The 24771-nt window shown below is 42.6% G+C and overlaps 1 protein-coding gene across 1 annotated transcript in view; it reads left to right on the forward strand.

Moving 5' to 3' along the window:
• CWC27 (CWC27 spliceosome associated cyclophilin) overlaps positions 1–24771 on the forward strand; it is a 237114-nt gene that overhangs the window by 207986 nt on the left and 4357 nt on the right. The window contains exon 13 of the mRNA XM_048850911.2: positions 1364–1467. Coding sequence (XP_048706868.1) covers positions 1364–1467 — 104 coding nt within the window. The remainder of the gene's footprint in view (positions 1–1363; positions 1468–24771) is intronic.

Genomic DNA, 24771 nt, shown 5'->3' on the forward strand with positions numbered 1-24771 from the left:
TATGCTCTGCAAAATCATTAGTTCTGAAATTTTTCTTCTCTCTTTCCCCTCCCCCTTTTCTTAAACAGAAAATATGGACATTAAATGCAACCACCCTTCCCAAACAAAAAACCTATTGTTAATGCTACACTAAAGTAGTGAAAGAACTCATAAGCCAGGAAGTTCCCAAAGATAAGGTTGCTTGCACAAGGAAACTTGACTACATTGCACATTTGTGATATTTTCTGTTTCTGATTCCCATTTTTTAACTTTTGGGGAGAGACTTCAAAAAGTTTTCTTTTTTACTTTTAGAACTAGATTTAAAAAATAAAAGCAGTCATACAGAGGTGTTTTACAGAATAAAATAACAGCTGTAAGTGACTGTGATTATGATATACTGTATCAGTACAGTTACAGCAGTGATACTCAGGCTGAGGCTCGCAAGCTGCAGGTGGCTCTTTAATCTGTCTCCTGTGGCTCTTTGCAGCACATGCTGTTAAAACACTGTGTGATTTAGTTATTAACCTAGCTAAGTTATTAACCAATTGTAGTTGTTAAAATAATAATACTTGGTCAGTTATTTTGCTGTGAGAATTTTTTGTGAGATATATGTGTATATATATACATACACACACACACAAAATATTTCCGCTCACATACTGTTACAGTTTTTTGAAAATGTTAGTACAGAATTGGAAAAGTTGTATCTGCACTGTAAAATACAGTATGTCAATGTCAACGAAGTTAGGACATCAAAGCCTGAATTATTTTTAATTTATTTCATTGATTTCTTCACTAGAGAAAAATGACAAATCTCCACAGTAAAATTGTCTTCAGTAGTCTGTGTTGTTTATCTTACTCTTAGAAAGTAACTGCTCCTTTAAGTAAATATGCTTAAGACATTGTAGATGACTGACGAAATTTCATAACCTATAATAAATTCCTTACATTACTTCTAGGTATTAATATTTATAACTCTTACTAATATACTAATAGCAATATATAGTTTGTTTATATCCACTTTCATAAATTATCTGGAGGTTGTTCTTTGCAGGAGGATTATTAATTTATTATCTATTGTTTGTTAAAATTATAGGAAATGACCTTGAGTGACCACATTAAAAGCCAATGGTTTCATTCAGTTGGTTACACCGCACCTTGCATCCCAACACTTGCATCATGTGGTCAGGTCAAAAAGGCAACATGGTAATCACTGATGGGGACGGGGAATTTGTGAACTGTGTGGGAGTATCTTCCTCAAATATGTTTTTTGAACAATTTCTTATCCACGTCAACTGACTACTCCTCAAGTAATCCAAACATAAGTGTATTGTGTATTTTATTGTTACAAAACTTCAGTAAAACAAAAGATATTTCATTTCAGACGCTGGCGCTGCTGGACCGATTCAAATCAAAGCTAACTCAGGCAATAGCAGACACTCCTGAAAATGAAATGTCTGAACCTGAAGTAGAGGATGATGAAGGATGGTAAGGATTTTTAATGCATTATATTAGGGAAGGGAAAATCTGATTAGCGAAAAATAAGGCCTACTCCAAATTTTCACCCATCTCTGAACCAGAACCTTTTTTCAATTTAGTAAGTCTTTCCCGCCCCCCCCCCCCCCCCCATCTCACTTACCTGTAGTGGTAGGTTCTCTTCTGGAGAAGGTCAGACAGTCTGTTTCCCTATTCCTACTTCAGGGCCTCTTCAGGAGGCAGAAAGGCAGTTCGTTTTCTTTGCCAGTCACCCTCTCCCCAAAGTAAGTAGCAGGAACCAGTAGCATCTCAACTGAGATTCTGTTTCCTTCAAATTAAGTGCATGTCTATACAGTTATTTAATGCACAGCAAGCCGGTGTGGAAGTCTACAGCACACTAGCCTACCATGTTCTAAATGGCTATGTGGATCCTGCTGCTGTACACTGAAAGTTCCCTAGTATGCTTTGATCTACTGCTGTTTTGAAAAAACTAGGGAACTTTAGTGCAAGGAACACATGGCCACTTAGTGTGGAGCAGGCTAGAGCATTGTAGATTCACTCCCTGGCTTGTCATGCACTAAATCACTGCATTGACAAGCCCTTAGTGATATTCTGTACTTTAATCCCATGCAAGTTTACATTACCTGCATCTGAAATTTACATTACATTACCTGCATCTGAAAGCTACATCCATAGCTAATGTAATCGTACTCACTCTGAAACATACTTTTCAGAAGCTACAGAGCCACCAACTTTGCAGTGAGCTAGTATAGCAGGATTCAGCTAAGTGAGATCAATATCTTACTCACTTGTTGCTGCTTTGGAAAGAAGGGAAGAGCAGGTTTCAGAGGAACAGCCGTGTTAGTCTGTATTCGCAAAAAGAAAAGGAGTACTTGTGGCACCTTAGAGACTAACCAATTTATTTGAGCATGAGCTTTCGTGAGCTACAGCTCACTTCATCAGATGTTTACCGTGGAAACTGCAGCAGACTTTATATACACACAGAGAATATGAAACAATACCTCCTCCCACCCCACTGTCCTGCTGGTAATAGCTTATCTAAAGTGATCAGCAGGTGGGCCATTTCCAGCACAAATCCAGGTTTTCTCACCCTCCACCCCCCCACACAAATTCACTCTCCTGCTGGTGCTAGCCCATCCAAAGTGACAACTCTTTACATAGTCAAGTCGGGCTATTTCCTGCATAGATCCAGGTTTTCTCACATCCCCCCCACCCCCATACACACACAAACTCACTCTCCTGCTGGTAATAGCTCATCTAAACTGACCACTCTCCAAGTTTAAATCCAAGTTAAACCAGAACATATGGGGGGGGGGGGGGGTTAGGAAAAAACAAGAGGAAACAGGCTACCTTGCATAATGACTTAGCCACTCCCAGTCTATATTTAAGCCTAAATTAATAGTATCCAATTTGCAAATGAATTCCAATTCAGCAGTTTCTCGCTGGAGTCTGGATTTGAAGTTTTTTTGTTTTAAGATAGCGACCTTCATGTCTGTGATTGCGTGACCAGAGAGATTGAAGTGTTCTCCGACTGGTTTATGAATGTTATAATTCTTGACATCTGATTTGTGTCCATTTATTCTTTTACGTAGAGACTGTCCAGTTTGACCAATGTACATGGCAGAGGGGCATTGCTGGCACATGATGGCATATATCACATTGGTGGATGTGCAGGTGAACGAGCCTCTGATAGTGTGGCTGATGTTATTAGGCCCTGTGATGGTGTCCCCTGAATAGATATGTGGGCACAATTGGCAACGGGCTTTGTTGCAAGGATAAGTTCCTGGGTTAGTGGTTCTGTTGTGTGGTATGTGGTTGTTGGTGAGTATTTGCTTCAGGTTGCGGGGCTGTCTGTAGGCAAGGACTGGCCTGTCTCCCAAGACTTGTGAGAGTGTTGGGTCATCCTTTAGGATAGGTTGTAGATCCTTAATAATGCGTTGGAGGGGTTTTAGTTGGGGGCTGAAGGTGACCGCTAGTGGCGTTCTGTTATTTTCTTTGTTAGGCCTGTCCTGTAGTAGGTAACTTCTGGGAACTCTTCTGGCTCTATCAATCTGTTTCTTTACTTCTGCAGGTGGGTATTGTAGTTGTAAGAAAGCTTGACAGAGATCTTGTAGGTGTTTGTCTCTGTCTGAGGGGTTGGAGCAAATGCGGTTGTATCGCAGAGCTTGGCTGTAGACGATGGATCGTGTGGTGTGGTCAGGGTGAAAGCTGGAGGCATGCAGGTAGGAATAGCGGTCAGTAGGTTTCCGGTATAGGGTGGTGTTTATGTGGCCATTGTTTATTAGCACTGTAGTGTCCAGGAAGTGGATCTCTTGTGTGGACTGGACCAGGCTGAGGTTGGTGGTGGGATGGAAATTGTTGAAATCCTGGTGGAATTCCTCAAGGGCTTCTTTTCCATGGGTCCAGATGATGAAGATGTCATCAATATAGCGCAAGTAGAGTAGGGGCTTTAGGGGACGAGAGCTGAGGAAGCGTTGTTCTAAATCAGCCATAAAAATGTTGGCATACTGTGGGGCCATGCGGGTACCCATAGCAGTGCCGCTGATCTGAAGGTATACATTGTCCCCAAATGTGAAATAGTTATGGGTAAGGACAAAGTCACAAAGTTCAGCCACCAGGTTAGCCGTGACATTATCGGGGATAGTGTTCTTGACGGCTTGTAGTCCATCTTTGTGTGGAATGTTGGTGTAGAGGGCTTCTACGTCCATAGTGGCCAGGATGGTGTTATCAGGAAGATCACCGATGGATTGAAGTTTCCTCAGGAAGTCAGTGGTGTCTCGAAGGTAGCTGGGAGTGCTGGTAGCGTAGGGCCTGAGGAGGGAGTCTACATAGCCAGACAATCCTGCTGTCAGGGTGCCAATGCCTGAGATGATGGGGCGCCCAGGATTTCCAGGTTTATGGATCTTGGGTAGTAGATAGAATATCCCAGGTCGGGGTTCCAGGGGTGTGTCTGTGCGGATTTGATCTTGTGCTTTTTCAGGAAGTTTCTTGAGCAAATGCTGTAGTTGCTTTTGGTAACTCTCAGTGGGATCATAGGGTAATGGCTTGTAGAAACTCGTGTTGGAGAGCTGCCGAGCAGCCTCTTGTTCATATTCCGACCTATTCATGATGACAACAGCACCTCCTTTGTCAGCCTTTTTGATTATGATGTCAGAGTTGTTTCTGAGGCTGTGGATGGCATTGCGTTCCGCATGGCTGAGGTTATGGGGCAAGTGATGCTGCTTTTCCACAATTTCAGCCCGTGCATGTCGGCGGAAGCACTCTATGTAGAAGTCCAGTCTGCTGTTTCGACCTTCAGGAGGAGTCCATCTAGAATCCCTCTTTCTGTAGTGTTGGCAGGGAGACCTCTGTGGATTAGTATGTTGTTCAGAGGTATTTTGGAAATATTCCTTGAGATGGAGACGTCGAAAATAGGATTCTAGGTCACCACAGAACTGTATCATGTTCGTGGGGGTGGAGGGGCAGAAAGAGAGGCCCCGAGATAGAACAGCTGCTTCTGCTGGGCTGAGAGTATAGTTGGATAGGTTAACAATATTGCTAGGTGGGGTGAGGGAACCATTGCTGTGGCCCCTTGTAGCATGTAGTAGTTTAGAAAGTTTAGTGTCTTTTTTCTTTTGTAGAGAAGCAAAGTGTGTGTTGTAAATGGCTTGTCTAGTTTTAGTAAAATCCAGCCACGAGGAAGTTTGTGTGGAAGGTTGGTTCTTTATGAGAGTATCCATTTTTGAGAGCTCATTCTTAATCTTTCCCTGTTTGCTGTAGAGGATCTTGATCAGGTGATTCCGCAGTTTCCTTGAGAGCGTGAGGCACAGACAATGCCCCTTTGAAGAGGCTGGTGTGTAGCATCAGAATTTAGGGGAACCATGACCTACTGGTAGGGATGAGGTGTGACACAAGGAAGAAGAGAGCCAGGACCTGTCAGATTATGGGTAGTAAGAATAACCTTCTAACTTTTAGATATTCATGTGAAACTTCTGCTCATCACTCCTTTATATACTATGTCTATATGAGTAAAGTATTTATGCTTATGCCAATCTGTGTAATAGCATATTTATTATTTATCTTGACCATGTATTAGCAAGATATATAAATATATTAACAGAAGGAGCCACACTGGCATGCCCCATTCCTACTGCATTTTCCATTCCTGTCACTGGGAGTTGATTTTTGCTTTACTGTTGACTTTGGGAAGTCCTGACTTCCAGAACCATATACTCACTTCACAAGGGGCATTTCTTCTACAGAAATATATGAGCCAGTATCATTTTACTGTTATGATTATTTCCATGCTTTTTGACATAATGGTACTTTTGAAATATCTAAGTTTGTTAGTTTAATAAGCCAGGAAGCACATCCTCAGCGAGTGTATACCTCAGGGGTGGCCAAACGGTGGCCCATGAGCCACAGCCGGCTATTTTACCATTAAAGTGCGGCTCACAGAGCCCCCCCATGCTCCCATCCATTCTCCATCTTCCAGACCAGGGGACTGCGAGGAAGCTTGGGACCTCTGCCTTGCAGCGGGGTGGTGGGGTAGGGGCTTCTGCCCAGTAGGGATGGGGGTCTCGGGGCTTCATCCCATCAGGCACCTCCCTCGGGGCTGAAGCCCCAAGCCCCGGCCCCTGGCATGTGTGCCTTGACTCTCGAACTTCGAAGATTATCGTATGCACTCAGAGGGCCAATAAGTTTGGCCACCCCGGTATAGCTCCACAGACTTAAAAGTAGCAATGACAATTTACACCAGTTTTGTTTAAATATACGTCACAGTTCAGAGCAACTACATCTGTATTTCCTCTCCATGGTCCCTCAAGGGCTCCCAGTCTAGGCTCCCGGCTCCTCAGCTGTCACCTCTCTTGGGCAGAGACCTGCATCTCTATCCCTCCTGATTGGGGTTTTTCCAGTCTGCACAATTCCTTGCCTTCACTGTAATATCCCCAGCAAGCCAGACCACCAAAAGGCCAGTGTTTGTGCTTTGCTTTCTTTCTAGAGGTAATGAACAGCGCAATTGCCTGTAGTTATAATTTACCACACAACAGCTCTTTATAAGCAAGCATGTTTATTCTTGAGGTGAAAGCATTACAGAGAAAACATACTAAACCACAAAATAACCTCCACACATGCTAAGAAGCTTACCAGAAGTCAACCCAACTCCATCCTGGGACTGTGGTAGGTGTCAGTCCTTCAAAATCCATGGCTTTTCCCCATGGTTATAAGTTTATAACTGTCTCAGATTCAGAACCAGAACCGAAGCTGAACAGAGCAGCCATTTTTTTATACAGCTCAGGCCTCTGAACTTAGTCTTCGGTAACAGATAATCAGCAGACAAGACCCTCTCCACAGGGCATAGTTTCAAAAGGTTGGAGCATTTGAATTCACTTCCCCCTACATATTTCCCAGAAAAACCACTTAACACGTTCTTTTTCAAAAGTGTGTTTCTTGTCTGGCACATGGTTCAGTGTAGTCCTTTGAAACCCCTGGACTCACATCTGTCACATCTCCCGCCTCAAGAAGTTACATACGATCCTGGCCCATAATAATACATAAACCTTTAAGTTTGCACTGGCAGAGTCTGCACTCCTGTAGTACACAAAGTGGAGCAATGTAGATAAGCCCTAAGCAGTATATAAACTGTATATATACACAAACACTAGAGTGTTTTGGAAACTAAAATTAAACTTTGGTTTTTTGGGAGAAAGGTTTGCTCTTTTCTTTCAGTGTCCTCAGCTGGACTGGGTGATTTGATCCAATTGTGGCAAGTTCACATTAAAAATTCCTTCTCTCTTATTTGCAGCCCACCCCTCAAAAAGCAGTGTTTGTACTTAAGATGATTTGTAGTAAATATTATGAGTGCATGGCATGTGCTTGTGTGATAGGCATTCCTAGGCCGTTTTGTTGGTCATGGTTGCTGCTTTTAAGGGAAGTGAAAGCTAGCCAGTATGCTGTGCTCTACTGTCAGGGTGTGTTATCTGAGGTAAAATTATTGTCTCTAAGATATTTTTATGTGTCCACATCAGTGGCCACACATTGAGGCATAATTTTCATTTTCTGTCAAGATAGAAACCATTACCAATTTGTTATGTTTCCTTTTATTTGGCAAACTTTTCTCTTTGCATTTTTGGCTGAGCTGCTGTATTGGCATGGAGCACAGCAGACATTTGGGTACTTTTCAGCAGCATTCTACTTTTTTATGCAAAAAAAGAAATAAAAGAAATATGACTCTATTGTAAATAGTGTGCATGGTGTTTGATAATTATTACCAGATTTTACTGTCTAACAAGGCAGTTGAAGAAGTGTTGTTAAGAAAGCTAAAGAGAAATATGTGATATAGTTTTAATTTTAAATTTAGGAATCCTTACCGGGACATATACTGAGGTCCCTATAATTTTATGACCGTTCTGTGGCAGTGATTACATGTGCTGTCTGGAGCAGCAGAATCCATTCTTCTCTACAAAATTCAAGGAGTCTCAAATATTTACAACCAGCAATGGACCCTATCTGTAGCCATATAATTCAAAAAATCTTCTACTACATGTTAATACACCATACATAATGATAGAAAGGGTACTCTTATGACCATATCTATGAAGTCAATAGGCCATATTGTGCTTTAGGTTTTGGCAAGAAAACTCTCATAGCACCTAGATGCCTAAGTCAGATTGCTTTGGCTGAAGCTTGTAGGTGGTTCTAGGTACAGACTTGGTGGTTTGCACAGAGACTGCAGTTTTTGCATTGGTTGATGGTGGTATATGAGGATCAGATGTCCATGCCGATATTAAACCTATCACCTGCCCTCAATAACATTGATCATGAGGTCCTATTGACTTACCTGCTGACCCTTGAGAAGGCCTGACAGCCAAACTGCGGCTTATTTACCATTAAAGTGCAGCTCGCAGAGCCCCCCCACAGCCCTCCATTCTCCACCTACCAGACTGTTGGGGGGGAGCTCAGGACCTCTGCCTTGCAGCAGGGTAGAAGGGTCTTCTGCCCAGTGGGGAAGGGGGTCTTGGGGCTTCTGCCCAGCAGGCAGCACCTGCTGGGGCTCAGGGCTACAGCAGGAGTGGGGCTGAAGCCCCAAGTCCCGGCTCCCGGCAGATGTGCCCCGGCTCTCGAACTTCTGAAGGTTGTTGTATGTGGCTCAGAGGGCCAGTAAGTTTGGCCACCCCTGCCCTAGAAGGGAGCAGGTGGAGCTATGCTTTCATTCTTTTCTCTCAAAGATCATCAAGGGTAGAGCAGTAGATAGAACAAAGCCAACTACATTGGCTTCAGTTGTTCCTCCACAGAGTGATGATGTGTGACTGTTCCTCCTCCTCCTCTAAAGGCCTTCATACGTGGGGTCCCACAGTGATCCATACTATCCCCTCTTCTCCTCAATATCTACATGCACCACTGGGAGAGATAGTGAGATGTGTTGGGTTTGGCTGTGAATAGTATGCTGCTGATGCTGAGCTATATATCTCATGGTCAATTGATGCAACCACCACCATTTCTAAATATCAGATCACCTACAAGAAACAAGTTTATGGATGAAGAGCAGCTGGTACAAGCTGAACCCAGGCAAGAGTTAAGTGACAGCAGTCAGAAGGGGAAATGCTTTCAAGAACTAGCCAAGAAGCTGTTTCCACCTTCCATGGAAGGCATACAGCCCCCATTCATCAAAGTGCTATGAAGCATTGGGGTCTGTTTGATTTGGACAGCCAGATAGCAGAAGAGGACCTGGTCACAGTGATCCGTACATTTGTCATCTCCACTACCATGGATTACTATAATTAAAAATGCCTGAAACTGAATGTAAAGACGATGCACCAGCTCCAGCTAGTAAAGAATGTGGTTGCCGACCGTCTCCATTGATTAGGCCACTGTGAGCACATCAGAACCATGCTCAAGTCCCTCTAGTTGCTCCCAGTCAGCTTCCAATGACAGTTCAAGGCTTTGGTCCTAATTTTCAAGGCAATTAATGGATCAAGTCCCAGCTACATTAAAGACCTTATTTCAATGTATGAACTGCCATGGAATAATGCCTGTGCTCCTCGGTTCAACCTGCACCAAAGCCTGCACCAAAGTTCATGAGAGCTGAGGATAAAGCATTATCAGTCAAGGGGATCCAGTTATGAAACAGATGAAATGTAGGATGGATCTGGACTCTGAACTGATTCCACCTCCTTCTCCACGCTCCTGAAAGTGTTTAAAAAAAAAAGAGAGAGAGAGAGAGAATCTGGTGCTAAAAGACACTTTCTCCAGGCCTTTTCGACACTACCTTGTAGGGGCCTATACTACTCCCAGACCCTGGTCCAAGATGCTCTTAGTTGGTGCCAAGAATCTATGAGAAGAGGAAGAAAAGATAGCAGCAGCAGATTCTCAAGACTGTGTACACTCCTCTTCTGGTTCTAAGAAGACTGGAACCATGAGTCCGTTGGTGCTAAGAGATCTATTGCAGCTGAAGGGAACCTTCTGTCACAGGAACCACATTCTGTGGGGCAGAAGCACATCTTGGTATTGGTTATTGAACTCTATAGTGTTGCCCTATTAATTCAGTCTCCTCATACTCCATCACAGGTTCTGAGTCCAATTCCAGGTCTAGAGCCACCATTCCTTGTAGGGAGTAATCCTGATAATTCCTCTGTTTTGCAGGAGGAAATTTCAATTAGCCCAATTTTCATTTTTATCTGCTGCTCTGGAAGAACTTAACAAATTTGTTAAAGTGGCAGCAACTCACCTAAGAAGGCAAGGTGTCCACATCTTTCCATATTGCTCATAAAAGCAAAGTTGCTAGAAGAGCTCCAGTCTTCTCTGTGCAACACATGGACAGTTCATTCAATCTCTAAGATTGAGGATAAACCTAGAAAAGTCACAATTCATGATCTCAGCAGATCGTGTCCAGTTACAGGCTCTATTATCACAAAGATCTACCTAGCTTAGCACAGATTCCAGAATATCTTCAGCACTGTCCACTTGATTCAGAAACAGCTTTGAAACCAAACCTTCAAATTGCTAGGCATTTTGTGTCTCCTGGCATTCTGTGTCCTAATTAGAGCTGGACAGAACCCAGCAGTTCAGCACCTAACTCACGCCAAAACCCTAGTGGGATTCGCAAACTATATATTCCCTTGCCTATGTTGCTTTTGGGGCTCAATTTGATAAGTGTGCTCTGAGCAGTCAGTTCCTGAAAACGAAGAGCCAGGCCTCTTTGACATGCCTACTCTAGCCTGGGGAATCAAAGATAAAATGTTGTTCCAGTTCATGAACACAAAGATAGATTAGAGTCACGTTTGTTCCCTTCCTTTTCAGACTGAAGCCAAGGTACCTTGGCTAGACTGGAAAATCAGGCCCCATATTGGATCTCTCTTGCTAAGGCCATTGATTTACCAAGCTACCTTTAAAAAAGGAATTATCAAAATATTTCTTTTGATTGCTACAGGCCCCTTTAAAGAATAAATTAATGCCAGAGATCTGTATTAAAAACACATTGGAAAGAGGGGGATTTCTACTCTGTTTGGCAAAAAATACACATTTATTTCAGTCTTTGTATTGCCACTAAGCTGGTAAAAAAAATAAGCAGTAAATCCCTTTCTTTCCTCATCCTTGCCCCGCCCCACCCCAACCCCACACTGCCAGCATGTGATCAAAACCTCGATCATTTAATTGTTCTCCCACTGTTGAATGTTTGGAAGATTGTATTTGATCAAAATGGTCCTTCTGCCAAAGTTATACTACTTATTGCTAATGCTTCTAGCAGTTGTCCATGCCAGAGAAATACAGTTTTTATTTCTTCATGTCTAAGTTTATTTGGGCCAGGCATCTGGGCTTGGATTTGGCTCCTTGTTCACTTAACACATTCAGAGATGATCCATGCTTTACTCTAGGGATGTCTAGCATTGCATTTACTGCCTCAAAATCTTATGGTTTATTTATTGCTAAGCTAGTGAAAGATGAAGAAATAATATATTTTCTGTGTCTAACAGCCCAATTTAAGCATCCAAGGTATTGTATACCATTTTTGCCTACATACACTCCCAACATTATCTGGCTTTGTAACATATACAAGCATCATGCATTTAGCTAGATACAGAATTTTTGAGGGGTGGGGGTGTGCTAAATAAAATTTTGAATGTCAAGTTATGAAAACTAGAACAGAGTGCTGTTTAATTGGAATGTGATTTTGTTCCAGGGAAACCCTACCCTCTTCCCCATTCTGTGGCCCACATGATATAGTGTTGCACAGTTGGCTGGGTTCATTTGGGGAGGGGATTTGCTGCCTTCTGAAGTATCAGGTACTGTACAGGCTATTGCTGGAGACAGGATATTAGACTAGATGCATCACTGGTCTGTTCCGGTATGGCAGTTCACATGTTCTTATAGTAAACGCTGTAAATTTTCTCTACATTGGTATACTGTCTGGGACAAAATCTGGAATTTACTTCAGAGTGTTCCATACCGATCTGTTCCACAAGCATGTGTTCTCTGTTTAAAGCCCCCTCTTCTTTCATCAAACTACTTAACATACTTCGTGAGGAGGATAGGGAAACGCAGTAGGTTGTATGTGTGGATTATTACTGATAAGTAGGGCCCTACCAAATTTACGATCCATTTCGGTCAATTTCACGGTAATAGGATTTTTAAAATTGTACATTTCATGATTTCAGTTATTTAAATCTGAAATGTCATGGTGTTGTAATTGTAGGGGTCCTGACCCAAAAAGAAGCTGGGGGGGGGTTGCGGTACTACTACCCATACTGCCTTCAGAGCTGGGCAGCTGGAGAGCTGGTGCCAGCAGGAGCAGCAGCCCAGAAGTAAGGATGGCAGGTATGGTATTGCTGGGCCCTTGGCAAGCAGCCACCGCTCTCCAGCCACCCAGCTCTGAAGGCAGCAGAGCAGAAGTAAGAATGTCAATACCACGACGCCCCTAAAATAATCTAGTGACCCTCTCCCCCCCATGCAACTCCCTTTTGGGTCAGAACCCCCAATTTGAGAAACACTTGTCTCCTCTGTGAAATCAGTAAAGCATAGGATAAAAAGCACACAAAAGACCAGATTTCACAGGGGAATACCAGATTTCACTGTCCATGATGCTTTTTTCATGGCTGTGAATTTGGTAGGACCCTACTGATAAGATAGTATATAAGAATCAGATAATTTAATTTGCATAATGAGAATACCTTGATTGAGAGTATAAGGCTTGGTCTACACTTAAAGTTTAGGTTGACATAGCTACATTGGTCAGGGCTCTAAACAACCACATCCCTGACTGACACAGCTATGCCGACCTCACCCCATTGTGGACTCAGGTAGGTTGATAAAAGAACACTTCAACTTAGCTAACTTTCTTCAGGGAGATGGTGTTACTAAAACCATGGAAAAACGCCTTCCATTTACACTGCCGGGTTATGCCAACATACCTCTGCAGCTGTAGTCTCCATGCTGTAGAGAGAGCCTAAATTGTTGTTGTTTTACATGTTGGTGATTCTGAGGTCATTACAAAACCAAAATAGTCACATTTTCTCACTAGCGTCATGTCTTTTGGACCTAATGGGATTTCTGTGGATAAATGCAGTATCCCAGTAGACTGGTTACTCACAACTTTAATCTTATTTTAAGAGAAAAATAGTACTTAATGACCATGTTGAGTAACATTTAAAAAACAAAAAATGAGGCAACAAGCCACATGTGCATTAGTCCTTACAAATAAAAGCTTTTTTCCCCCTCATCAACCTTGTTCTTCGCGAACAATGGACTATTTGAAGTTTTACCCTGGAGATTACATAACGTTGTTCTAAATTCTCAATTTTAATTTTGCAAGAAATACTTTTGTGGTGAAAACTGAGAAATCGTGTAATTTGATGAAAATATCTGAGTTGAATATTATGTTAAGAATCCCTGAAAAAGTACTTGTCCAAAAAGGTATGTACATCTTATGCTGCAGGCATAGGAGAAAACACAAAAAAATATTTTTTCCAGGGTCCTTCCTTGATATTTTAGAGGACCCATAAATTGCTGGTGTGATAATGTTGTTGTTTTCTCCAGCATCCATTCTGGCAGTGGAGTCACCTAGAAAGACTTGTAGTAAAATGAACTACTTCAACAAGCAAACCTAGGTGATATCATCTGTTCAGCACTTCAAAGAAAAATGTTCATTCAGCCTAGACCAAAGTCTTTTCTGCCTCTAAAGGAAGTAGTAACAAGAGTTGTTGATTAACTGATCCAAATGGATATATTTAGTCATTCTTCTGATTTTATATGCTAAATATTTTGAAGAAAGTAAGTTGATCTGATCTTTCTCCAGTGGTTGTTATATACACTATTCCCTTCCAATGTGCTAGTCAATGTTATGAGACATATATGATCTGACTTTAATACAGATATAAGTTTATTAATTCAATTTTCAATTTTCCTTACTTAAAAATTAGGGTGATTTTTGCTCAAAGCATGAACCTTAATAATAACTCAAGATTTTTATTTTTGAATGATCTTCTATTCAGTAATTGTTCTTGTTTGGATTTTAGACACTGTACATCCTTTATTTTAGTTCTACTAATTAGGTTTCACAGTATTGCCTTTTGATTAAGTAAATACACCCAGTTTGCCTTTTTTAATATACTCTTAGCTTTTCAGGTCTTGCAGAAGTAGTGTAGCCCACCAACAGTGTAAAATTTCACCTTTGTCTAGACTGAAATTGTAATGACAATTTAAGGTGATTTTTTTGAATCAGTATTATAATGATCTGAGGTCAGTCTAAAATCCGAAAAAATATATGCTAGTTCCATCTACTAAGTTAAGGCCAATTTGTTAATGAGCTATGTTTGTTTAAAAGAGGTAAAAACTATTCAATATTGTCTTGGGATATGGAATAATAAAGCCAGTTCCACAAGTTAATCATTTTATATAGAGGACTAAAAACACAATTATTTTGGTTTTCAATTCCTTATCAATATATTATATGGTGATTTTCTCAGTATTATCTTCAGTTTTCATTTTTCCTCAGTATTATTTCAATAGTCTGGATGATTAGAAAAGCATACTATTCAACAGATGTTGGAAATGTTTTTCTAACCATTCCAGGACATGTGGTACTCACCATGATTAATATTTTTAACATCTTTATGTAGTGACTGGCAATTAATATTCTGCTGTCTGTGAGCAAAAGAGCCTTAATTCATTCTTTTTAATGAAGTTGTCAATTTAGTGAAACTGAGGTAAGGGAGCTGAAAGGTTCTGACACAGTACAAGAACTTGGAGGAGAGCAGAGGTAATCTGATAGTGGGGGGAAACGGAGTCAAATGGGAAAGAGGAACACAGGAATGGGCAGAGGTGAAACTAAGGACAGTGTAACGAGACAGATAAAGTAAAATCAGTTGGCAGTGGACAGTTAAGTCACCAATTGAATTATGTGACAATAGATAATTAGTGACCGTGAATTGCAAAACTTACGGAAATTATAAGATGGTGATTGGTAAAATATGTCCATGATGTATGGAAATGTGATATAGGGAGAGACCATATTGCTTCTGTGGCAATGGAATGGGTGCTACTACGGTAGGGGCTTTCATAGCTTGATATTGTGGATGGATGGACAGAAGTCCTGGAGGAATGGTGCACAGGGACATGGTTTTTACAACACCAAGTGGGTCACATAAACAAATGAGACCACGCTCAAGCAGATGTATTCAGGTGAGGTTCAGGTTTGGTGTCTATTGGTCTAGGTACTTATGTGCCTTCCTTCCTCCCTCTCCCCCCCCTTAGTAGTCTAGTATCTAAGCGCCTCCCAACCATTTAAGAACAGAGATTAACAATATCTCTCTCTCTCTCTTCACAGCTTTCAGGAAAAATAGTTTAATTATTTTAGGGAGCAGGAGTTTGTGGTGTGTGTGGACACACACGCACACAAGTAGGATACTAGAGTGAAGGGTATAGCATCCAAAGCCAAATGGATAGCTAGATAATGTTAAGATATGACAGATGGGAAATGGTGATGGAACTCCTCTAGAGTCTTCTATTGCAAGGAGCAATAGTGGTGGATAAAGGCTGCCTTACGAACAGGTAGGGCCAGCCTTACGGGTGGCCAACATGGGCGTCTGCCCAAGGCGCCATGGTCAAGAGGCTGTAGAAGGGCTGTGCCCACCTGGGAGGCAGTGGGAGGGGATAAAAGGGGCTGTGGGGCAGGAGCCAGGCGCTCACACGCCTCCCCTCTCCACCCTCCCAGCAGCATGACACCTGCAACACCACCATCACTCCACCTGCTGCTGCTCTGCCTGCTGAGCGGCCGCCCACTGCTGGGGAAGCAGTACATAAAGGGTGCTAAAGAAAGTTCTCCCAGGGCCTACCCTAAGGCCGACCCTGGAAACAGTGGACACTTATTGTCTGTCCCAGTAAACTAGGGCTGTGCCTACACTCGGATTTTTGTACAGTTCTCTCACTTGCTGTAGCACCAGATCAGCTCCACTGGTACTAGCAATGGTGAGAGCACTAGTGTATACTGGGCGCCAGAGCAGTTCTAAGAACCAGTACGTCAGCTTAGAGGGGAGGGGCTGCAGGCTTAGTTTTGTTTTACAATGTATATAACATTTCCTCTTTTAAAACCTGCTTTTTCACATTTCTTTTGCCATTCTGGTTTTTATTTTGTTTGTTTGTTTTTGTGTCTCAGTCCTGTGTTTTCTTTCCTTTTCTTTCCTTGATTTGAATTCTTTGCTTGTTTTCAATTTTCATTCTTTTACCCTTTTCTCTGGCTTTTTTCTTCCTTTTTATTTTCCATTATTTGCATTTTGGTCGGCCTCCCTTTATTCTCTTTGTTTTTGTTACTCATTCTTTTCCTTTTCCATTCTTTACCTTTCTTCCTCAATTTATTTTTCTTTTTGGACTCTTCTGTTTCTCCTCTTCTCATGCCACCCATTACTCTGCTGGAAGTGAAAAGAGTGCCAGTGAGTTCATTCTTCCAGAACAGCTAACTTCTTTTTCCTAGGAAGAGAAACCTCTTTTGCTTTGATCTGTGGACTCACTCATCTGTTTTGTCTGTCTTTTCATATGGGCTACAATTCTATCTACTGGCTATATATCATGAGGGTGACAGGAGGAAAACGTTGCAACATTTTCTCTGTTATTTATGCTTGTACTTTCTGAACACTCTGATTTCATAGTATTTTCAAGAAAATTTTATTTTATAAACAGGGCATAATTTAAAGAAAGAGGAATCACTCAAATATCACTCTGAAAAAAGTGGCGTTTTGCTTGTGGTTAGTTTCGGACTGAAGGAACAAAAACAATAGAAGAAAATGAAGTTCCATGTTAGGCTCTACCTAACAAATTATTTAGAAATCCTTGTAGTTATATCCAAAAGTATACTCAGACAGTGATCAGAATATTATAAATCCCAGCTGTTTTCTCTTTTACCTCACTGACGGAGTGAACTGACAATCCATATGAAATATAGTGATGGTAATTTACAATATTCATGTCTTTTGTATTTATTGCAATATTCATTGTGATGAACTTATTTGATCTAAATGTGGAAGGGATTTGTAGTTTTTGTACATGTTCTATGCGTGTATATGGCTGCTAGTGGGAGTTTAACTCTCAGGTCTATAGAGGGACTATTGCTAATTAGCATGTGAAAAGTTGTGCCTTGCTTATCTCAGTGCCTCTTGATAGCAGAAGCAACAGCCACATTCTTAGCCAGTCTCTGTTTTGTATATGCACTTACATTTAGGTAAAATTCTTATTTGTGCTTTTAGCTTTAATAAATGTACAATGGCCTAGTTTTGACATGCAGCCATTGGTGCGTACAAATTTTGAAGGCACTCAAAATGAAAGATGGCAGAACTTGTTCCCTTCGCTCTTTGCAGCTGAGTTCTTCACTGGAGCACTTGCCTACCAATGGAGACTTAGATGCTAGGAGACCTTAGGCACCTGCAAGGTTAAGTGGCAGCTGAACGGGGGGGTGAGAATGTCGATGGCAGCTAGTTGTTGGCACATAAGCCCATTTCTGTATCTAGCTCAGGGGTAGGCAAACTTTTTGACCCGAGGGTGGGGAAATTGCCTCATCTGGGTGGGGAAATTGCATGCAGGCCCATGAATGTAGGGCTGGGGCAGGGAGTTGGGGTGCAGGGTTTAGGAGGGGGCTCAGGGCAAGGGGTTGGGGAGCAGGAGGGATGCGAGATGTACAAGGGGGCTAAGGGCAGGGGGTTGGAGTGCAGCAGGGGGCTCAGGGCAGGGGGTTGGCGTGCAGGAGGGCTGCGGGATGTGGCAGGGGGCTCAGGGCAGGGGGTTGGGGTGCAGGAGGGTGGGGATGCAGCAGAAGGTTGGGATGCAGGAGGGGAGCAGGGTGTGGCAGGGGTCTCAGGGCAGGGGGTTGGGGTGCAGGAGGAATTTGGGGTGTGGGCTCTGGCCCGGCGCCGCTTACCGCGAGTGGCTCCAGTGTGGCAGCGGAGTGCAACGGGACTAAGGCAGGCTGCCTGCCTGCCCTGGCCCTGCACCACTCCCGGAAGCAGCCGGCACCACATCCCTGTGGCCCCTGGGGCGGGGGGGAGGGGTGAGCAGAGGGTTCTGTGTGCTGCCCTCGACTGCGGGTACCTCCCCCGAAGCTCCCATTGGCCGTGGTTCCCTGGTGCCTGCAGGCGAGGGCAGTGCGCGCCTAGCCATCTGCCCTACCACCCCCCTCCCCAGGGGCCTGCCTTAGCCCTGCGGCGCGACAGGGGTGGCAATCCCACAGGCCAGATCCAGCCTGCAGGCCATCCTTTGCCCACCCTGATCTATCTCCTTGGTCTAAACATTTTGGCACATTTCCAGCAAGCTATTAGAAGTCAGCTGTGAGCTGAAAACTTAAATTGCTTCATCAGTTTCTGCAAAGAAACTGATTTCTTCCACTTTTCAAATACAGAAGAAAACAAACGGTTGAAGTGTGTGTCGTAATAGCGTAGAATGAACTGTCAGCTACTGGGGATAAGCATAAGTTGCAGAGTGCGGTTTTCAAAGTACTAACTTTGGGAGATGAAATAGTGGAGACATCACCACAGTGACTGTAGACAAATTATCTGGATAACCAGCTGTTTCACAAAAAACTATAGGGTTTTGAGCTATGTAAAATTTTCTTCAGACCACCTGCATATTTGTTGAACAGAATGCTTAGCCAAGTGCTTGGCAATGCAAATGAGGAGCTAGATTCAAAGACACTCGGCATCAGCATACCTAATTTTTTGGTGCCTAGCAAATCACTGGGATTCACAAAGTGTGAGCTAGGCACTGGGGCTCCCTACACAATGAATGCGGAAAGACAGGCACCTCTGAATGACATTCACAAAAGCCAGTACACTATGCGGCTCCTTGCCTAAATTAACCATTGGAGATGCCAAGGTGAGGGTTGTGCCCCTAACTCTACCCCTTTCAGGGAGTTCTGTGCCTCCCTCTGTTTGAGATTCTCAGTTGCAAACGCTTGGGGTTAGGCTCCTCCGTTACTTTTGCAAGAAGCAAAAGAGCAGCAGCAGCAGCAGGAGGATCTCCTTCATAACTTTTAGCCGAGTAGTTAGCATACTCACTTGGGAGATGATGATCCCCAGGTCAAGTCCCTGCTCCACCTGAGCAGAAGAGGGGATTTTAATAAGGATCTGCCAGCTCTCAGGTGAGTGCTCTAACCATTGGACTATGGGATATTCTGATGTGGGGGCTCTCTCAGTTTCACCTGTTCCTCTGTGGATAAATACTTTTAAAAGTCGTTGGAGTAGGGAGACTGAATTCTGGGTTTCCCACCTCCCAGGGGAGTGCTGTTGTGATAATTGGACCTCCAGTTTTACCCTAATTGTGAGCTCAACTGTACAACGTTCATAGGATGACACGATCACATACCTATAACAACAAACGTTGATGGGAAAAGGTGCAAAAGTAAGACAGACTGGATTGGTCCAAACAAAAAGGCCTACAGATATAACTCAAGGACTGTGTTAAGATCATGCTTGGGAAACAAGAAACATGGAACCAGAAATCAGTGAACCAAAATTGGTGTGTCAGAAATTAGACCTATTGTGAACAAAATGATGGGAGGACAGGCTATACCACCCATTATTCCCTTTTGTGGTCCTTAAGAAAAGAGACTTTGGGAGAAAAATTGGCCATTGGAGTGAGCTTCACCATCATCCTGCGATGTTGGACCTTCATCCTGATCCTGAGAGATCCAAACCAGGCCAAAGAGTGGGATCCAGATGATTCTGTCAATTCTACCAGTTCTGATTGAATCCTGAACACCAGCTGAGCAGTGAGACTTTGTGTTCTCTCCTCCTTCCTTTTGTCCTTTCCCTTCCCCATCTTATTTCTTCTCTGTTCTATCCCTCTTCTGTTTTCTTCTGTTTAATAAGAGTCTGGCTTAGCTGGCCAAGACAATATATTTTGCTACACTGCTGTAAGCCTATGACCAGAAAGAGGCAGCTAAATGCAACCTAAACAACCCAATGCTGGTACAAGTTTACCAGGTCTCAGAATGGCTGACAAGACTGTGTGTCATGCCTGCTTTTCCACCAGTGAGGTTGTAAGTGAAAATAAACACCAGACACTGTGACGGGGTTCCCGGGGTGCAATCTGAACTGTGGGACCACTGAGCCCTCTGTCCCACCAATCTGGGGTATCCCTCACACTGATGATGATGGCAAGCTACAAACCTCTGGCAGGTACTGTACTTACAGATATCCACAGGCAGGGACACACCCAACTGAGTTACATGAATGCTTCTCCCAACCACTCATGAACCAATAGCAGAGAGGCTTGAGCCAATTCCCCCCAGTTCCCCAGCCTTGCACCTCAGAACTATACGGTCTTGCCCAGGTCAGAAGCCTGACCAGTGTAAGTTCATTACCCAGTCCGCCCCTCCCTTGATGTGGAGAAGATACACACTAGCCTTTGTCAACTGAGCTGAGATTTCCCAAGCACTTTAACAAAAACACTGTTTTAGATAAAATATAAAACAGACTTATTAACTATAGAAAGATAGATTTAAGTGATTATAAGTAGTAAGCGTAGAGATCAAAGTTGGTTACCTAAGAAATAAAAGTAAATTCACAATTTGAGTTCTATAGACTTTGTACTCCACATGTATTTCCAAGTGGTGAGTTGTGGGGGGTGAGGCCAAGCCATGATGTCACTTCCTCACTTCATAGTTTCTCTCAGCTTGCTTGAAAGATCTTTTGCTATGACATGGGTCAAGCAGTTTCCATTGTATACGTGCTCTCTCTGAGAAGTCTCCACTGTATACAGTTCTTGAGACAGTGGCTTCCCTTTAATGGGCCATCAGCATATCTGGCTACTCCACTTTTGTACCTGAAAGACTGGTTGTGGCTGTTCCCAACCTCACAACATATTTCAGTAACACACACACACACACACACACAACAAAACTTCATAATTTCCACATACAATGATAGTACATACAATCCAATAGGACATTAGTGTTCAACAGATCAATTTTTTAAATGATACCTCACAAGGCATACTTTGTATAAAACATCATAATTATATGACGGTGAATATGGGGGTTCTGGGGTGCTGCTTTGAGGTACAGAGTGTCACAGATATAGAAGGTGCATTTCCTATCTTTGTTATTCTTTTCTTTCCCCTTTTGTATGTCTTTGTCTTGTTTTATTTTCAGACTTTAACAGCAACAGCCCATCTCAACTAACTTATCTTTTCCCCAAAAAAGACAACAATTACAATCTTTAATACCATCTAAGAGACTGTCAAGGGGTTTTAATAACAGGTCATTTTAATAAAAATGATGTTTAATTATGTGTTTGCCATGCTACTAAGCAGACTGAGGTCTCTGTATACTAAACCTGAACCATGTTTAAAACAGCTTTAAAGTTGGCCAGTGACTGAGTTATGTTAACACCTTTGACTCTTTGGGTCCATATAGTCTATCTAAATTAATACAGCTGTGCTTTAATCACCAGGCTACGGAGCCATTCTCATACTTCTCTCCCTGGCCCTCTCTTTCCTCTGTCCCAGGATGGAGACGGACTCAAAATCACAATCTCCTTCCTGGTTTCCCCCAGCCTTGGGAAAGGAGTAGATTATACCTAGTCTACACCCAGCTCAGCATCTGTAGCCCAGCTAGCTGGGAAACAGGCCCTGTGTGAGAATCCCACATTTTGACCTTAATTTCTATCAATCTTGTCCTGCAAATGTGTGGTGTTATCTATTAAAACTGAAAGCACCATTTTATGAAATGTATCCAAAGTGTATGCAACACTTCCAAAGAATGTTGTCATTCTTTTTGTATCTTAATTTTAGAGAACAGTACTCTAATTTTCATATTGAATAAGCTGAGAAGAAAAAGACAAATGCAGTAAGTGTGTCAACTAAAATAAATAATTGTTCAGTCTCTTTTAGAATTAAACTACAAATTTGCAATCATGAGTCACCACAAGGGCAAATTAAGTTATACAGAATTTTAGATATGATAAACAGAATACATTGTAGCATTATTAGTGTGCACAGAATTATAACCTACTGACCCGTTATATACTGGAACAAGTCGGACAAATATGCATGTATGTTTTCATAGGACATTGTAAAATGTAGGCATGCTTTCAATTCACTACAATCAGTAATTTATAAAGCACATGGGTCAGGAGTTTATTGTGCTGAAAATCAGTCGCTTTCTTGGATTTTGTTTTTTGGGTTTTTTTTAAGACAAACATGTTGAAAGAAAAACAAGTTAAAACATTTTGATTTCTATTAAATGAGAAAAATTAGATGTAATTATAGAGAAGTTATCCATAAAAAGTATTACGTGTTCAGGTTTGTGCTTCAAGCTTTTGTGAAAAACTGCGTCTTTCATTCAGGTTTTAGTACGTTGTATAAGCACGGTAAAACAATATTTCATCCTGTGATGAAACTTCCATACTGATGCTGATTTTTTTAAGATTTCATGTCTTTCCCAAGCATCTGCTAATGAATACAAATTACTAAAAACATGAACAGCCTTATTACACAGTCCTGTAAACACTTAGCACTTGTCTATATGGCAACTGAGTTGAGATTCCTGTTGGCAAGCATGGATGAAAGAATGCTCTGCAGATATGCTATGCTGGCAGCTGCAAATAGGCAAAGGCTGTTTGTGCTTTATATAAGCTGTTGGCATTGGGTGTCTTTGGTTTTGGGCTTCATCAAGCAGATGGTGTGGTTACAACAGTGGCTTCTCCAGAAGCAGCAGGGGATGGAGGAGGTGCAGGGACATCAATGAGGAACTGCTACTACACAAGCTTTTTCCTGGAGCAGCTTCACACAGTGGAGTGCCATTTCTGGACCCGGGAAACCAGCATCGATTGGTGGCAGAGAATCGTTCCTCAAACTTGGGATGACCAGCAGTGGCGACAGAATTTCAGGGTGGTGACGGCAGCTTTTTGGAGATCTGTGCTGAATTGACCCTGGAGCTACAGTAGTAGCATGCCAACATGTGGTGTCCCATACCGGTTGAGAAGATGTCGCCATTGCCATCTGGAAGACAGCCACTCCTCACGTTAACTGATCCACTGCCAACCATTTCAGGATGAGGAGATTGACTGGTGGGGCCATTGTTGTGAAGGTGTGTGCTGCTGTGCAGAGGAATTGTTGAACCAAGGTATACAGCTTGGTGCTCAGGAGATTATTGATGGCTTTGCACATGTGGGGTTCCCAAACTGTATTGGGGCAATTGATGGGAGCCATGTGCATATCTTTTCCCTGCCGCATCAGACGTTGGAGGTTATAAACAGAAAAGACTATTTCTCCAAGGCCTGGTCAACTGCCATGGCAGATTTACAAACATAAATACTGGGTGTTTTGGAAAGGTCCACAATGCTAGGATCTTTCAGAACTCACATCAGGTTACCTTTAATGAATAATGGAAAGTTTGCCCCCAGGATCACAATAGACAATAATGGTATAGAGATTGCTCCAGTTTTTGGGAGAGACCTCGGCTTATTATCTGCTTCTCTAGCTTATGAAGCTGCTCACAGGCCATTGCAGAGAAGAAAAGGAACAGTTTAACTATCACCTCAGTCGTTGCAGAATGACAGTGGAGTGTGCGTTGGGCAGGCACAAAGCTATATGGTGCTGTCTTTATGACTGGGTTAGAAGCTGCAGAACAAAACTTGCCTAGGATAATAGCTATGGGTTGTATTTTTCACAATATTTGTGGATGGGAGAAAGTCTTAACAATGAGTGGGAGGTGGAGGTACAGAGATTTGCTGAACGCCATGAGCAACCATTAAGGCATCCACTGAAAACTGTAAACCACCAGGTTAATGTTGTCAGAGATGCTTTTTGTTTGTACTTGGAGTTTGGTGCCTGAAGATGTGCAGTTGTTATCCATGTTGTGAGCACTGGAGTTGCTTTTTTGAGTGGTAAAAGTGGCATGTTGTTGCACTTTTTATCTTGAGCCTATATTGTTGTTATTTTGTAAGACCACATTACCTATGAAAATTTGTACTTATTGTGTACCATGCCTGTATTGCAGATTCTTTGTAATTTTCAATTTTTTTATTGCTCAATATATGCCAGTACATAACTGCCAAGAATAAAATACATTACCCATTTTGCTAACAATTGTAATAAACAGATTTAAATTGAAAAAGTTCAAAATTCAAATATAGTATGGTGGATGGGGGCAATTCCTATTCACAGATGAGTGAACAACTTGCCTTTGCTACTTCTTGTCCTTCTGAGATTGAGTGTTAGGGCTCAACATTGCCAAGTAGATTGGATAGCTTGAGTATGCTGAACTTCCACATGATGGTGCTCTCACTGCCCTATGCTTGTGCTGGGCGGGGAATGACCCTGGGAGCACAGGTGCAGGGCTACGGCAGGGAACATCTGCTGGTGTTCCCAATACCCTGTGTTATCCAGAGGCTGGGGTAGGGCTATGATCACTGGGCAGGAGAGATGTAGGGAGAGAGAAGGGAATTAGTAGTGCCCCCATTTCATGGCACGGCATGGGTTTAAAAAGAGCCGACGACTGGGGCCTCAGGATGTGACAGATTGCCTAGCTGGCCCAGTTGCCATTTTGTAAATGTTTGGGGGGGGACAGAATGAAGGGGACAGGTTTGGAAGAGGGAGTATGGCTGGGTGATGGGACGAAAAACTCAGAAAGGCCCCCAGGTCACATCCGCCCATGGGGCACTTTTGGGAAAAAAAATTAGTACAGCAGTATAACATAACAACAACAGCATGGACGATTACTTACATGCCGAGGTCCCTTTGATAGGCTCTGTAGGTTCTTCTTCATGTGTCCAAAACTGGGAATTTGGGCTGGCTTCCTTTATGGTCACTCTCTGGGTCCCAAGTTCTGAAGAG

This window comes from Caretta caretta, chromosome 5, assembly GCF_965140235.1.
Source record: "Caretta caretta isolate rCarCar2 chromosome 5, rCarCar1.hap1, whole genome shotgun sequence".
Classification (NCBI taxonomy): Eukaryota; Metazoa; Chordata; order Testudines; family Cheloniidae; genus Caretta; species Caretta caretta.